The 17,698-nt window shown below is 37.8% G+C and overlaps 1 protein-coding gene across 2 annotated transcripts in view; it reads left to right on the top strand.

The window, feature by feature from the left end:
- The window catches only part of LOC125236338 (collagenase-like), a 51,591-nt gene that overhangs the window by 18,396 nt on the left and 15,497 nt on the right, over positions 1 to 17,698 (top strand). The window contains exons 2-4 of one of the 2 annotated variants that reach the window (XM_048143099.1): positions 11,199 to 11,244; positions 11,519 to 11,678; positions 13,920 to 14,086. In XM_048143099.1, the coding sequence (XP_047999056.1) occupies positions 11,199 to 11,244; positions 11,519 to 11,678; positions 13,920 to 14,086 (373 nt within the window). Of the gene's footprint in view, positions 1 to 7,525; positions 7,533 to 11,198; positions 11,245 to 11,518; positions 11,679 to 13,919; positions 14,087 to 17,698 lie in introns of both variants that reach the window. The other variant, XM_048143100.1, reaches the window with a different exon arrangement.

Below are 17,698 nucleotides of genomic sequence, written 5' to 3'. Positions count from 1 at the left end.
CCATGACGAGGAAATGGCCTCGTTATTACATATAAAACTTACGGCGAATAAACTTTTCCTTGACCAACATTTTGGTGCATATTTCCTTCGAGATTTCATTGAATATTTTAACAAATAATATCTGTGATGGTTAATCACATGTTTTGTCGCGTCATCACTTTCACTATAATTCGATGCTTGCAACTTAGGGAAAAAAGCTTATTTACAAACTATATTCACATGGATGGATTGTTGACACTAACAATCTGATCGGTCAAACGAATGGCGTTCCGATATTGCGTCTTGGTTCCAATTACAAGTCAGAGAGGTAATTAATCACTAATATTGATTATTATACTTTCTGAATATATCATTCAATGTAACAATTAGGAACAAATGTGATCTTTCATTGCGAAGTTACTAAATTGATTTAAACAATCTTTCACAAAATAATATTTACGTAAAAATATTTATCGATTTACGGAATGTTCCACTACTGGATGAGATAGGAATCAATATCAATAGCTCTGACTCTCTCTAAAACACGTGCAATCATGCAGGTGTTACTACTGATAGGTAAACGATTATTTGCTGACACAACATGGACGTTAAATGTATAGGGTGTACGGCTTAGTAAACAAAGCAGTCTCCAGTAGGTCTCCAGTCTCCATTATGTCTCCAGTATGTCTCCAGTCTCCATTATGTCTCCAGTATGTCTCTTTTATGTCTCCAGTATGTCTCCAGTAGGTCTCCAGTCTCCATTATGTCTCCAGTAGGTCTCCAGTCTCCATTATGTCTCCAGTATGTCTCTTTTATGTCTCCAGTAGGTCTCCAGTCTCCATTATGTCCCCATTATGTCTCCATTATGTCTCCAGTCTCCATTAGGTCTCCAGTCTCCATTATGTCTCCATTATGTCCCCAGTAGGTCTCCAGTCTCCATTATGTCTCTGTTATGTCTCCGGTATGTCTCCAGTCCCCAGTATGTCTCTGTTATGTCTCCATTAGGTCTCCAGTCTCCATTATGTCTCCATTAGGTCTCCAGTCTCCATTATGTCTCCATTATGTCTCTGTTATGTCTCCGGTATGTCTCCAGTCCCCAGTATGTCTCTGTTATGTCTCCATTAGGTCTCCAGTCTCCAGTATGTCTCCATTATGTCTCCAGTCTCCAGTATGTCTCTGTTATGTCTCCATTATGTCTCCAGTCTCCAGTATGTCTCTGTTATGTCTCCATTATGTCTTCAGTCTCCATTATGTCCCTGTTATGTCTCTGTTAAGTCTCCAGTATGTCTCCAGTCTCCATTATGTCCCCAGTCTCTGTTATGTCTCTAATAGATACTATAAAAGGGTCGGAGCGAGCCGACGCGCGTCATTCTTACAATATCCACAAGACTAACAGTGTCTCTGGCTTTCGTGTATTATACTGGTGAGTGAAGTTGTTCTGCTATTGTTTCTTTGTTTGTTTTTACTTGGAAATTATTCTAAGTGATTGTAAACTTTGAAATTGTGTCTCTGTTTGATTGTGCGGGGACAATATCGTCGTACAGTTGAACTTAGACCTGTAGTGGAATTGCTTTACTGTCAGTTGGGGGTTATTTTAGTGTTCTATTTATTGTGTAGTGTTACATTTCAATTAAAGTGAATAGTGAAGTTTTCTGTGCTTTGTTTCATGAGTGCCGTTAAGCAATACAAAGACTGGGTCGATGTATGGCTGGTGCTTGGAGATAAGTCTGTGTTTGGTTTTATAGGGAGTAATTCTTGCAAAACTAAGCTTAGATTATAGCACATAAAGGAAACTTCATTCGTTTGTTTAGTTGGTCAGTAAAATTGAACTTAGTAATTTTCTATGGGGTTATTTTATGAAAATTATAAGCCAGATCATTTTTTGTGACAGACTGTTATCCGGCTAAGCTTTATACCTTGCGGTGTTAAACATAAAGCGTTTAGGAGTCTTTTTGTTCCAAGTGGAGGCTTGGGCGCCTTTATTTATACTTACAAAAGGCGTACTTTCTCACTGGTCTCAAAGAGTCCAACTGTTAGATGGAAGTGAGGACTTTCACGATTGACGAAAGACATTAGGAGTAATCCTTGCTCACTGAAGTCGGCAGTATTTGAGGCTGGGGTCCTATATATAAATATAATTATTTACTCGGTGCTCTGGTTCATGCTGGTGTGGGTCGCTGAGGATTTCGGTTGTGATCGATCCATATCTAAGTAAAGTTTGATCGCACCTGGGTCTTCCATGTGGCTGGTACTGGTGTGTCCTAGAATACTGGATATATACACGGATAGGGCGATCTACTCTCTGCTACCCTAGCCCGCGGGCAAAAGCAGAGGGGGGGATCTAACCAACTCAAGCCTATAGGTTGCCTATCTCAGCTTCGCTGGCTGAACTGTACAGCTTATGGTAGGGATACACTTATGCATATTCTGAACATTAGATCTATGGTAAGTGACGGTCTTTGTTTCAGATATGCTAGAGTAGGGAAAACGATAGGAGTAGGGTAGAGTCACACACTATTTCTATGAAAGTAGAGTTCTCTTATGATTGGTCTTAAAATATAATTGGTCAACGTGTATTGTGGAGAAATAATTTAACTAATACTATTTATATGGTTTAAATGGACTTTAAATGTGGTGTTTACTATCTTAAAATATGTGTTAAAACTGGTAATTTATAAAAACTCTTATTATTTAATTTATTTGAGTGAAATTAATAATTGTGGTAGCAATTTCTGATTTTTCGGTGTGGCTGCGGGACACTTAGTGTTGCTAACTGGTTTTTCAAGGTAAATTCTATCAAGTTGGTTAGGGAAACAAACTATTCTTTGGAATAAAAAGCATAGGTTTGTTATAGGGCCCAGTGGCATGCGAGCGCCGTCCACTGATGGAAAGTCAAAAGCTTAGAAAAGTTAGTAGACTTAGTTCTTATAAAAGTTAGCAACTGCTCGGTGTTTCGTTAAAACATTAGAAAGATCGAGAAGTTATGGTCTATTAGCAGTATTGGGGAAAAGGGGGTTTAGCTAGGGAAAAAGAAACAAAATAAAAGGGGGGTTAGTTAGTAGATAGATAGCCCTTCTGGCTTGGCATAGGACTCTCAATAAAGCAGTTTGATTGAGATTAAGGATCCTATTCCGCAACGCAAGTTCGTACCCAAGCCAGGATCACTAATAGAGCGTAGCGGTTGTTTTCCAAAATATTTTTTAATATTTATTTCATGCAAGCGCGGATCCAGCTTCGTGCCCAGGGGGGGTCACGTGGTAAAGGCCCAGGCCCCCCGGGGGGGTCACGTGGTCTATTTGTATGGCCAGCCTAGGCTCCAGGGGGGGGTCAGGACCCCCATGACCCCCCCCCCTGGATCCGCGCATGATTTCATGTATGTTTCACTCACTAACTTTTATTCTAAAAATTTCTTTATTACGTCATTAATTGTTTCACTCATAACCTTCTAGGCCTAAATCTGATAAAATACTCTTCTATAACACTATATTATTATGCTACAATAACCTTTATCCTTCTTTAAAATATAAATAAATAAAATTTTGAAAATTGGTCAAAAATACAGCTGATACTCATTAAAGGATCTGAGTTATCGCGGTTCACATCGAAGGGTTCTACTTATTCACGCTAGACGATCACAAGGCCAAATTTACGGGGTATATTTAAAGGGGGGTTAGTTATACTAATGGTTAGTCAAGTAAGTAAGTAAATAAGTAAAGGTGAGCGGAGGTTTAGTTACATTTGGTTCCGTGACTGAGGGATCTAAGATGTGTTCTATAGAACACATCTTGGATACCAAGGTTTACAAATAAATAATAAGAAGTAGCCTTACCAGGCTACATTTGTTGCTGTGAAGACGAGTGGGTGTGCTGTATTTCTGACTTATTTCATCTCTAAATAAAACTCATATACCTAATATTTTATAAAAACTAAAATGACTTTATCGTTAATAAACAAGTCTGTAGTATTTTCTTCCATTGTTCATTCTTGCCGCGTTCCGAGCGAAGTCATGCATCAGTACAGAATCAATTATATTTCGTCTTCCTCTGGTATCTGAAAAAATAAAATAATAAAATTAAAATAGCGTAGTAAACTTAGACAAAATCTATTTCTAGGAAATTAGCTCATAATCGTAGTGGTTGAACTAAACATCGTCCCGATTGATCTGATAGAGTAAGAAAAGGGTTTTGTTTTAAAGTTGGGTTCTGCCAAATAGTTTCAATATTATTTCATTTATCTAGTCACGGGGGCGCGTCGCTTGTTTTTGGAACTAAGACACGCCCGTGAGAAATATTGTGTCAGAAAATACAAAGCATACATCAAAATTTACAAAAAGAAAAAAATATTAAAAAGTTTAAGAACCTCTGCCTTGTAGTACATTTTTCCATGAGTTAGGACATAAATGAGTTAGTAATAAGTTTACTTAGCCAATAAAGTTAGGATAAGTTAGTTTAAGTTCAATTTTCACTTCATTGCTTATTGCCATCGCTATGCTTCGCAACAAAATTTTCTAAATATAATATTATTAATGTTATGAGCTATTAACTTTTAAATTTAGTAATGAGTAAGAGTTAACATAATAAAATAATAATACCTTTCATTTATGAAAGAAGGTCCGACCTGAAGCGTGGCCTCTCGGGTAAAACCTGAAATTGTATATATGAAAAGATTAGTTAAAATAGGGTGTATGTATGTTTAAGGAATCTTATTTATAAATACGTATCATTAAGATTGTTTATATTTATCTAGTTCATTCACAGTTAGGAAAAAAAAGCTACCATATCCATTTTTCCAAGTAATGCAGTTTTCCTGCCGAGTCTTTTTACTTACTAAGTAGGGTTAATTAAGTCTAAAAGTAGCTTCTTAGTGGTAATGATTTTTGTACTTACTTGGAGATAGTGCTAAGACAGGGAGCAGTCCATAGAGGACACTCTGGAAAAATTTCCCGTTCAGCTTGCAATTTACCGACAGCTAAGTGTTCAACGTCAAGCCTTATCTTTGAAAAATACAAAATTAAAGTTAGGACAAGAGTCAAAGCATCCTACCCATTTTTAGATGACACTACATTTATTTAAGTCCCTATAACTATTGCTTTCCATAATCCATAAGCTAGCGCCTTAGAAAAATAATTGAGTAATTTCCTTGTTTGGAATGGCAACAACTTTACAAGTTCCAGGAACAATTAGGTAGCCTAGGTCAACTAAATTAGTCAAAGATATATTTTTTACCCTTTAACCAAGGTATGTTCAGGTTCTATAAATATTGATTTCCATATATTCTGAGGCAGAAGTGTAGAAAAATTGGACATTATAGGATTCCAATCGGAAAGTTGAAGCTGAAAGATTAGAAGAATTATGTAAACCTTTTGACAAATACTATGAGTAAATAATTGTCTAGGGATATACATACTAATGTTAACTTTGGACTTGTTACTGTGCGATAAAAAAAGAAATAAGCAACATTTCACTATATATATTCGGACAAGTCGTTGTATTTCGCAAATATGTTCTGCGAGGTTTCGAAAACAACGACTTGTTTTATTACATTAAAGAGTAAAAACAAATGCTTACCTTTGCTGGAAAGCTAAGTATCCAGTTTATTTACGTCCATTGCACTAGGCTAGATTTCACTAGGTCTACTGTACACTGAACACTTATTGCAACGAATTAAAATAACGCGTTTTCGCCTGACTTCCTAACAAATTTATAGGTTATAAAAATCAAAACTCACTTAATGACACAAACATATTTTACATTGATCTGAAAGTTTATTCTTCGGACCACATTTGAAATTTTAAATGGAAAACATTTGTTTTAAGTTATTACAGATTCATGTTGTAGGCAGTATAGCGCTAAAATGGTCCATATATAAATAGATCTGTCATTCTTTCGCGGACAAAGCGGTTTGGCGGTAAACATGACAGATAGATTAAAGAAAATAATTTAGCCACAGATAACATATATATACGCTTTTCCCCGCCAAAAGGTGTTCTATTGGCGACATTACTCAAACTGTCATTGTTCTTAAGTTGGTATGCTTGATCGTCATACAATTTTGTAGCAGATGAGATTATGATAAGGTGTCACATGTAGTCCAATGGTTTGTAGTTAGTAAATACTTTATAAAATCAAATACTTTAAATAGTAATTACTTTATAAATGATGAATGTAGGATTTCTTCAAATTAAAATGAAATTTTCTTTGCCTTTGAGTCAGGGTAGAGTGAGGTAAAATGGGATACATAATTTTTGAAGTTATTATGCAATTTTATTTCCATTTTTATTATTTATTTTGATTACTTTTAAAAGCGTTGGCTTTCTGTAAACAATCGAGTGAAAGCGTAATTGAGGAGGAATGAACGAGTGTATGTGTATAAGTTAGAGGTGATGAATGCTTATAGATGTATGTTTGATAGATTGAATGGCTGGATATGACGGATGTAAGATATGAAAGTGTGTCTCGAATGTTTATTTTATGGAATGAATGGATTGATGTAGACAGACAGCGCTGGAAAGTGGTCAAAACTAGTTTGGTCGGAATTTGCGGGGAACAAACAAGGGGGGGAATTTTGGGAACACATTAGTCATAAAATTCTTATTGGTTAGGTTAAAATCCAATGGATTCGACCCATTTCAAGGGTAGTTTTTTGTGACTACTACTACACAAGGTAATAAGACCCATACGAAAACCACACACCTCATCTTGAATGGGATGTATTTGACAATCGACATATTTAAGGGCCGATATCGTCTAGTGAGAACGAGGCTCTTTTTAATATTTGTTTCCTTGTTATGTGTTCAAATATGTGAAGTTTAGTATCATCAAATCATTTCTTCATTTGATCAAGGATGTGGTACCAAGTTGAGGTACATGCTTATGTCATTTAAGGTTTGTTTTATATTAAAAAAAAAACACACTCAAACAAACTTTAAGTCGGTATATTTTATTCAAGTATGAGACATGCGCCAAAACATGTGGCTGGGAGTGATTAGGTAGAGGAATTGGTTTGAGTTCCGACAATGGAGATTGAAGGCTCTGGACTTATAATGAGAGCTCAAAAGGTTTCTTCGTAATTGCATGGGAAGTTATTGTGAACTCGTTGAAATTACTACGGTAATTATTCCGGTCCAACAGTGTGGATGGAGTGAATATTCGCCGCGACCGGGGAACGAGCTAGCAAGAACGGGTTAGTAGGACCTATCAGATTCACAACCTGATATCCCTGGCGGTGCGTGGACTCTGGGAAAGGGGTTATCATGGTTCATTGTCGAGATTCTGATGAGCTGATTTCAAAGCTGAGTCGCTGGCAATCGCATAGTATTGAAATACACACTACACGATTAGAAATGGGGGGATATTTCCGACTGATCTAGAGATATAGTAGTAGTAGTAGTAAAACACTTTATTGTACCAGAAAATAATACAACACACAGGAAAAAGAGCTATTTATCTTAGAGAGATATTTATCTTTTATTCAATTTTATTGCTTCTTTTGCTAAATAAGATTGAAATTTTTTACAAACCACTTTGTATTTTGTAAAAGAATTCCAATCTGGGGGCGAGTTGTAACGGAACAAGCGTCCATGACGAGGAAATGGCCTCGTTATTACATATAAAACTTACGGCGAATAAACTTCTCCTTGACCAACTTTTTGGTGCATATTTCCTTCGAGATTTCATTGAATATTTTAACAAATAATATCTGTGATGGTTAATCACATGTTTTGTCGCGTCATCACTTTCACTATAATTCGATGCTTGCAACTTAGGGAAAAAAGCTTATTTACAAACTATATTCACATGGATGGATTGTTGACACTAACAATCTGATCGGTCAAACGAATGGCGTTCCGATATTGCGTCTTGGTTCCAATTACAAGTCAGAGAGGTAATTAATCACTAATATTGATTATTATACTTTCTGAATATATCATTCAATGTAACAATTAGGAACAAATGTGATCTTTCATTGCGAAGTTACTAAATTGATTTAAACAATTCTTCACAAAATAATATTTACGTAAAAATATTTATCGATTTACGGAATGTTCCACTACTGGATGAGATAGGAATCAATATCAATAGCTCTGTCTCTCTCTAAAACACGTGCAATCATGCAGGTGTTACTACTGATAGGTAAACGATTATTTGCTGAGACAACATGGACGTTAAATGTATAGGGTGTACGGCTTAGTAAACAAAGCAGTCTCCAGTAGGTCTCCAGTCTCCATTATGTCTCCAGTATGTCTCCAGTCTCCATTATGTCTCCAGTATGTCTCTTTTATGTCTCCAGTATGTCTCCAGTAGGTCTCCAGTCTCCATTATGTCTCCAGTAGGTCTCCAGTCTCCATTATGTCTCCAGTATGTCTCCAGTAGGTCTCCAGTCTCCATTATGTCTCCAGTATGTCTCTTTTATGTCTCCAGTAGGTCTCCAGTCTCCATTATGTCCCCATTATGTCTCCATTATGTCTCCAGTCTCCATTAGGTCTCCAGTCTCCATTATGTCTCCATTATGTCCCCAGTAGGTCTCCAGTCTCCATTATGTCTCTGTTATGTCTCCGGTATGTCTCCAGTCCCCAGTATGTCTCTGTTATGTCTCCATTAGGTCTCCAGTCTCCATTATGTCTCCATTAGGTCTCCAGTCTCCATTATGTCTCTGTTATGTCTCCGGTATGTCTCCAGTCCCCAGTATGTCTCTGTTATGTCTCCATTATGTCTCCAGTCTCCAGTATGTCTCCATTATGTCTCCAGTCTCCAGTATGTCTCTGTTATGTCTCCATTATGTCTCCAGTCTCCAGTATGTCTCTGTTATGTCTCCATTATGTCTCCAGTCTCCATTATGTCCCTGTTATGTCTCTGTTAAGTCTCCAGTATGTCTCCAGTCTCCATTATGTCCCCAGTCTCTGTTATGTCTCTAATAGATACTATAAAAGGGTCGGAGCGAGCCGACGCGCGTCATTCTTACAATATCCACAAGACTAACAGTGTCTCTGGCTTTCGTGTATTATACTGGTGAGTGAAGTTGTTCTGCTATTGTTTCTTTGTTTATTTTTACTTGGAAATTATTCTAAGTGATTGTAAACTTTGAAATTGTGTCTCTGTTTGATTGTGCGGGGACAATATCGTCGTACAGTTGAACTTAGACCTGTAGTGGAATTGCTTTACTGTCAGTTGGGGGTTATTTTAGTGTTCTATTTATTGTGTAGTGTTACATTTCAATTAAAGTGAATAGTGAAGTTTTCTGTGCTTTGTTTCATGAGTGCCGTTAAGCAATACAAAGACTGGGTCGATGTATGGCTGGTGCTTGGAGATAAGTCTGTGTTTGGTTTTGTAGGGAGTAATTCTTGCAAAACTAAGCTTAGATTATAGCACATAAAGGAAACTTCATTCGTTTGTTTAGTTGGTCAGTAAAATTGAACTTAGTAATTTTCTATGGGGTTATTTTATGAAAATTATAAGCCAGATCATTGTTTGTGACAGACTGTTATCCGGCTAAGCGCTTTATACCTTGCGGTGTTAAACATAAAGCGTTTAGGAGTCTTTTTGTTCCAAGTGGAGGCTTGGGCGCCTTTATTTATACTTACAAAAGGCGTAATTTCTCACCGGTCTCAAAGAGTCCAACTGTTAGATGGAAGTGAGGACTTTCACGATTGACGAAAGACATTAGGAGTAATCCTTGCTCACTGAAGTCGGCAGTATTTGAGGCTGGGGTCCTATATATAAGTATAATTATTTACTCGGTGCTCTGGTTCATGCTGGTGTGGGTCGCTGGAGATTTCGGTTGTGATCGATCCATATCTAAGTAAAGTTTGATCGCACCTGGGTCTTCCATGTGGCTGGTACTGGTGTGTCCTAGAATACTGGATATATACACGGATAGGGCGATCTACTCTCTGCTACCCTAGCCCGCGGGCAAAAGCAGAGGGGGGGATCTAACCAACTCAAGCCTATAGGTTGCCTATCTCAGCTTCGCTGGCTGAACTGTACAGCTTATGGTAGGGATACACTTATGCATATTCTGAACATTAGATCTATGGTAAGTGACGGTCTTTGTTTCAGATATGCTAGAGTAGGGAAAACGATAGGAGTAGGGTAGAGTCACACACTATTTCTATGAAAGTAGAGTTCTCTTATGATTGGTCTTAAAATATAATTGGTCAACGTGTATTGTGGAGAAATAATTTAACTAATACTATTTATATGGTTTAAATGGACTTTAAATGTGGTGTTTACTATCTTAAAATATGTGGTAAAACTGGTAATTTATAAAAACTCTTATTATTTAATTTATTTGAGTGAAATTAATAATTGTGGTAGCAATTTCTGATTTTTCGGTGTGGCTGCGGGACACTTAGTGTTGCTAACTGGTTTTTCAAGGTAAATTCTATCAAGTTGGTTAGGGAAACAAACTATTCTTTGGAATAAAAAGCATAGGTTTGTTATAGGGCCCAGTGGCATGCGAGCGCCGTCCACTGATGGAAAGTCAAAAGCTTAGAAAAGTTAGTAGACTTAGTTCTTATAAAAGTTAGCAACTGCTCGGTGTTTCGTTAAAACATTAGAAAGATCGAGAAGTTATGGTCTATTAGCAGTATTGGGGAAAAGGGGGGTTTAGCTAGGGAAAAAGAAACAAAATAAAAGGGGGGGGTTAGTTAGTAGATAGATAGCCCTTCTGGCTTGGCATAGGACTCTCAATAAAGCAGTTTGATTGAGATTAAGGATCCTATTCCGCAACGCAAGTTCGTACCCAAGCCAGGATCACTAATAGAGCGTAGCGGTTGTTTTCCAAAATATTTTTTAATATTTATTTCATGTATATTTCACTCACTAACTTTTATTCTAAAAATTTCTTTATTACGTCATTAATTGTTTCACTCATAACCTTCTAGGCCTAAATCTGATAAAATACTCTTCTATAACACTATATTATTATGCTACAATAACCTTTATCCTTCTTTAAAATATAAATAAATAAAATTTTGAAAATTGGTCAAAAATACAGCTGATACTCATTAAAGGATCTGAGTTATCGCGGTTCACATCGAAGGGTTCTACTTATTCACGCTAGACGATCACAAGGCCAAATTTACGGGGTATATTTAAAGGGGGGTTAGTTATACTAATGGTTAGTCAATTAAGTAAGTAAATAAGTAAAGGTGAGCGGAGGTTTAGTTACAACAGGTAGTACCTTATGTACAACTTTAATTATACATTTCTTTTCTGTAGGTATTCGCGGACGAGCCTGTGTTCCCTGAAAATGCACGTTTTAATCGTAAGTATCACTTCCTACTTTTTGTAAATAAACACTTTCTTGATAGCTTAAAAGTCGTTTATTTTATAATCAAACTAGCTACTTATAGTACCGCGAAAAATCTTAACAGCGTGATGCAGCTTCTTTATGGGAGCTTTATTAGCGACACCTAGTGAGACATTTGGAAGTATAATAACTATAATATTACATTTAACAATATTGTTGAATGTTTTATGAAATACAATTTCTGAATATGATTTAGGTGAGGTTTATAGTAAAAAAAAAATCTTTTCAGATCCCGGTGCTCGTATCATCTCCGGCTGGGAAGCCAGGGAGGGTCAAATCCCCTGGCAGCTGTCCCTGCGTATGGTTAACCCTATAGGCACCGTGAGCGCCTGCGGAGGCTCTATTATACACCCTGAGTGGGGCCTCACAGCTGCCCATTGCACTGCTAAGTAAGGAACCCTTCAATATCATCAGATTATGTGAACTTATGTGTTGTTAGGCACAGGTCTCTCTCACAAAAGTCTCACAGAGGCGAGAGAAGGAACAGGTTCCCTGGCAACTGTATCTGCTGATGGTTAACCCTATAGGCACCGTGAGCGCCTGCGGAGGCTCTATTATACACCCTGAGTGGGGCCTCACAGCTGCCCATTGCACTGCTAAGTAAGGAACCACGTAATATCATCACCAGAATATATTATACACATTGCTACGCTCAAGTCTCTCTCACAAGTATCTCTCAGACACCAGGGAGGGTTAGTTTCTGTAGCAGCTGTCTCTTCGGAAAGTTAATCCAATTGCCACCGTGAGCGCTTGCGGAGGCTCTATTATACACTCTGAGTGGGGCCTCACAGCTGCCCATTGCACTGCAAGTAAGTAAGACTATATACACTGATAGGCACACAACATAGGCCTGTATGCGTAGCCGAATGCACAAAAGCTCACGAAAATATCTCTTTCGTTATCTATCAATCAATCAATCAAATATATTTATTTCGTCATCACAGGTAACAATTAGGTGACAATATGTTATATTATTTATATCAGCCATGATGAGCCGCGTAGGCGTACGAAATATAATTTGGCAATATATTTACAAAGCAGGCAGGCAATTATGGTCGCGCGATAAGTGATAAAATAGCAGGCCGTCCCTATCGCACTAATTGTAAGTGCGATAGGGACGGCCTGATATTTTATCGTCTATCGCGCGACCATGCTTCCCGTGCAGATCGTAAAATAATGACCTTATACTAAATACATTTACATAATATTTACACTAAATAATTTATATGTCAAAGTTATACATTCATCATCTAAAAATTCATTAACGTTATAGTAGCATTTATTACAAAGAAACATGTACAGCACACCCTTGAACCTACTTGCAGGTAAGCTTTGCCATGCTTCAGGAAGTTTATTAAATAATTTCGGTCCCATGACTAGAATATTCTTTATCGCTCTTGCGTATTGGCGCGACAGAGCGAGACTACCTTTCGCGGCGTTTTGTTTTCGTTTCGCGTCGGAGAAACGCCATTCGGCTACGGGGCCTGGTCTCTCTCACAAATTAATCTCTCACAGAGGCCAGAGAGGACAGATTCCCTGGCAAAACAATTTATACTTACATATTTACAGCGAATTTCTAGCTGTCTACGATTAGTTTTATGTTTTTCAACGTGATTATTGAATTTATATTACATTAGTTAGTACAAGATACAAGTCATACAAGTGCGTTTTAGAAGAAATGGAAGTAGTACCTATAGTTATAGTTATAGCAAGGTATTCATATTCATATTTCTTTTAGATAGTTATAGTTATAGCAAGGATAATTTATATAGGATTTACAATTCTCATACTAAGATTCGTACCTCGAATTTTTAGCGCCACCTATTAAATACTATCATAACTACACTGATGATGCCTACATATTTTTTTTTTTCAAAATGTATATTGACATGATATTAAAATAATAAACGTGTCATTTGTTCCTATAAAAAAAAAACACGCAAAAATATTATATAAAAATGCATTGTAAATCCGGCCCGCCTCTAAACTTCCTTCATATTTTGGTCCCCAATGAAAAAAAAAACGGCCAAGAGCGTGTCGGGTCATGCTCGGTGTAGGGTTCCGTAGTTTTCCGTATTTTTATCAAAAACTACTAAACCTATCAAGTTCAAAATATTTTTTCTAGAAAGTCTTTATAAAGTTCTACTTTTGTGATTTTTTTAAACTTATGGTTCAAAAGTTAGAGGGGGGACACATTTTCTTTACTTTAGGAGCGATTATTTCAGAAAATATGAGCATTATCAAAAAATGGTCTTTGTAAACCCATATTTATTTTTAAATACCTATCCAACAATATATCACACGTTAGGGTTGAAATGAAAAAAAAATCACTCCCCACTTTACGTGTAGGGGGGGTACCCTAATAAGACATTTTTTTCCACTTTTTATTTTTGTACTTTGTCGGCGTGACTGATTTACATATTGGTACCAAACAGCTTTCTAGTGCTAACGGTCACTGAGACCGTTATTTTCATGAGTTATCCGCGGACGGACGGACGAACGGACGGACGGACGGACGGACGGACAGACAGACATGGCGAAACTATAAGGGTTCCTAGTTGACTACGGAATCCTAAAAAGAGGAGATTAGGATTTAGCTATTTTTAAACTGTATAAAATGTCTTCCCCAGCCGCGTAACCATGGTGATCAGGGCAGGAGCAGTCAGCCTCTGGCGTCCTGAACTCATCTTCGAGACCTTCGAATACTTCAACCACCCTCTATACATCGACGTCTTGACGAACGCGCAGCCGCATGACATAGCCATACTGAAGTTCCAACGCTCTATCACCTTCTCTGGTAACTATTTTGTATAACTTTTTACAAAAAGATAGAGTTAGAATAAGCTCGAAAGATAAAAAGCAGTTAAAAACATACCCGAACCACCCCGAACTCTATCATCCTATTTTCAACACCTTTTGCTTTTTAATATTGTAAAACTTGCAATAGGTTAGTTTCCTACTAGTCAAATCAGTTTCTTTATAAGAACTGTCAAAACGATTTGCTAATATGAAATTACTATGAAATACTGAGGAGTGACGTCATGTTCAATTCATTTACTTTTCCCCTCACTAGCTTGGAAACACGTGTTTTGTCCTTTAATACCAGCGGGTAAAAACGCATTTTATCCACTAGTGGGTAAAGTAATTTGACCTTGAATAAAGTCAAATTAACTGCTTTAAAATTGACAAAAGTAGGTGAATCTAGTAATAAAGATGATTTACCACCTGTGGAACTACTGGAAGCAGTGATAAACGCATTTTTTGCGTTGTAGTTTCTTCGCTATAGTGAGGGGAAAAGTTTTGTGTTACACTCGGGTGCAAATGCATTTTATACTTCTCGTGTGTTAAAAAACTCGCAAGTTCAGGATTCTATTCTTGAACCATTCGCTTCGCTCGTGGTTCAACTATAGAATCCTTTCACTTGCTCGTTTTTCAATTCCACACTCGGCGTTAAAATACAACTTTGCCCCCTTGTATAACAAATAACTATTATATCTTTCACTTTGACTTATTAAATAGAAATTATGTTTAAACATAACCATTGTCCATATTTTTCTTCTAATTATGTGGTGCTATATTTCGTGCACTGCATAAAATATTTTATTTTAAGTATAGAAAACTAGCCTATTTCTTCATCAATTTCATTTGTGGCGACACTCGTGGCATCTAGTGTTTAGTAGCGGTACTAATAAATCCGATACTTAACGCTAGATGTCGATCACGAAATTAAGCAGTGTTGTGTTTTGGTTAGTTGAAGGCATTATAACCGTTGATACATATTCCTCATTTTGTGTGTCATATCATGAAATAAAACTCATAAAAAGCCTGTTGACTAATCTAAATATATAAAAGAAGAAGCTGACTGACTGACATATCAACGCACAGCCGAAACCGCTGGTCCTAGAGATTTCAAATTTGGCACGTAGGTTCCTTATATAGTGTAGAGGAGCACTAAGAAAGGATTTTCCAAAATTCACCTCCTAAGGGGGTCAAATGGGGGTTCAAAGTTTGTATGGGGAAACAAGATTAGTTTGACTATTTTATACGAAACTTCACAGGAAGATTCCTTAAGACATATGACTGAATACGTGTTTCAGGTTTTTTGAAAATTTAACCCCTAAAAGGGTAAAAAGGGGTGATAAAGTAAAAAAATCAATATGGGTATCGTTTTTATGGTTTATCGGGTCACTGATCACGATAAATACAACGTTTTTAAAATCTAACGAGGCGGAAGTGAAATACCTTCTCCCCTGCTGTGGTGCAATGGGGTTTAAATATCAAAAAAATATATAAAAGAAGATATTGACTGACTGACTGACATATCAATGCACAGCCGAAACCGCTGGTCCAAGAGATGTCAAATTTGGCACGTAGGTTCCTCATATAGTGTAGAGGAGCACTAAGAATGGATTTTTCAAAATTCGCCTCCTAAGGGGGTCAAATGGGGGTTCAAAGTTTGTATGGGGTAACAATGTTAGTTTCACTGTTTTATTCGAAACTTCACAGGAGGGATCCTAAAAACATATGACTAAAGACGTGTTTCAGGTTTTTTGAAAATTTAACCTCTAAAAGGGTGAAAAGGGGTGATAAAGTCAAAAAACTAATATGGGTATCGTTTTTACGGTTTATTGGGTCGCTGATCACGATAAATACAACGTTTTTAAAATCTAACGAGGCGGAAATGAAATACCTTCTTCCCTGTTGTGGTGCAATGGGGTTAAAATATCAAAAAAAAATATATAAGAGAAGAAACTGACTGACTGACTGACATATCAACGCACAGCCAAAACCGCTGGTCTTAGAGATTTTAAATTTGGCACATATGTTCCTTATATAGTGTAGAGGAGCACTAAGAAAGGATGTTTCAAAATTCTCCTCTTAAAAGGGTGAAATGGGGGTTCAAAGTTTGTATGGGGAAACAAGATTAGTTTGACTATTTTATTCGAAACTTCACAGGAGGATTTCTAAAGACATATGACTAAATACATGTTTCAGGTTTTTTTGAAAATTTTACCCCTAAAGGGGTGCAAAGGGGGTAAAGTCAAAAACACAATATGGGTATCGTTTTTATGGTTTATCGGGTCGCTGATCACGATAAATACAACGATTTTAAAATCTAATGAGGTGGAAAAGAAATTTTCTCCCCTGTTGTTGTGCAATGGGGTTAAAATATCCAAAATAGCCATAAGTATAGGTTTAGTTTTTATCTTTACTTCTGGTTCAAGAGATTTCAAATTGACACGGAAGTTCCAGGAGAACTAAGAAAGGATTTTTCAAAGTTCACCTCCTATTAGCATGATAATTTGACAGGGGCAAGGACAGGGACAGGGACAGGGACAGGGACAGGGACGGGACGGGACGGGACGGGACGGGACGGGACGGGACGGGACGGGACGGGACGGGACGGGACGGGACGGGACGGGACGGGACGGGACGGGACGGGACGGGACGGGACGGGACGGGACGGGACGGGATAGGGTTAGGGATAGGGATAGGGATAGGGATAGGGATAGGGATAGGGATAGGGATAGGGATAGGGATAGGGATAGGGATAGGGATAGGGATAGGGATAGGGATAGGGATAGGGATAGGGATAGGGATAGGGATAGGGATAGGGATAGGGATAGGGATAGGGATAGGGATAGGGATAGGGATAGGGATAGGGATAGGGATAGGGATAGGGATAGGGATAGGGATAGGGATAGGGATAGGGATAGGGATAGGGATAGGGATAGGGATAGGGATAGGGATAGGGATAGGGATAGGGATAGGGATAGGGATAGGGATAGGGATAGGGATAGGGATAGGGGACGGGGACGGGGACGGGGACGGGGACGGGGACGGGACGGGACGGGGACGGGGACAAGGATAGAGATAGGGACAGGGATAAGAATAGGGATTGGGGTCGGAATAATCGATCGGCAATCGATATCTAGGCAGTGTAAAATGCAGGTGGCTCAGTGGGAAGGGATTAGTAAGTAGGCATCGGCGAGTATCCTGCATCTGTAGACTGTAATAACTATTACATTCAATGTGCTGTAAGAAGATCGTTGTTTGCTTGCCTTTTATATGTTTACGTTTGCAATAAGTATAAGCAAAATGGAAAAAATTGTAAGCGATAATGCAAGATAGTACTTTTTACCCTACCGACCATAGCGTCGAGATACTGGCTATGTGGGTTGTATGAAGTTTCCCCAGTATAAATATTCATATACTGGGTAAAATACATACATATTCGTACCTACTACCTACGCTGTGGTCGCTGTGTAACAATTCTACAATCATTGCAAGAATTTCTTTTAAAACAATAGTAATATGTGTAAGGTACAGTCGGCCAAAAAAGTGGTTTACCACTTTTCGATCAATAGAGTCGAAAAGTGGTAAACCACTTTCTTGGCTGACCGTACAG

This window comes from Leguminivora glycinivorella, chromosome 19, assembly GCF_023078275.1.
Source record: "Leguminivora glycinivorella isolate SPB_JAAS2020 chromosome 19, LegGlyc_1.1, whole genome shotgun sequence".
Lineage (NCBI taxonomy): Eukaryota > Metazoa > Arthropoda > Insecta > Lepidoptera > Tortricidae > Leguminivora > Leguminivora glycinivorella.
The sequence above is the reverse complement of the archived record's forward strand: the minus strand, read 5'-3'. Positions and strand labels throughout refer to the sequence as shown.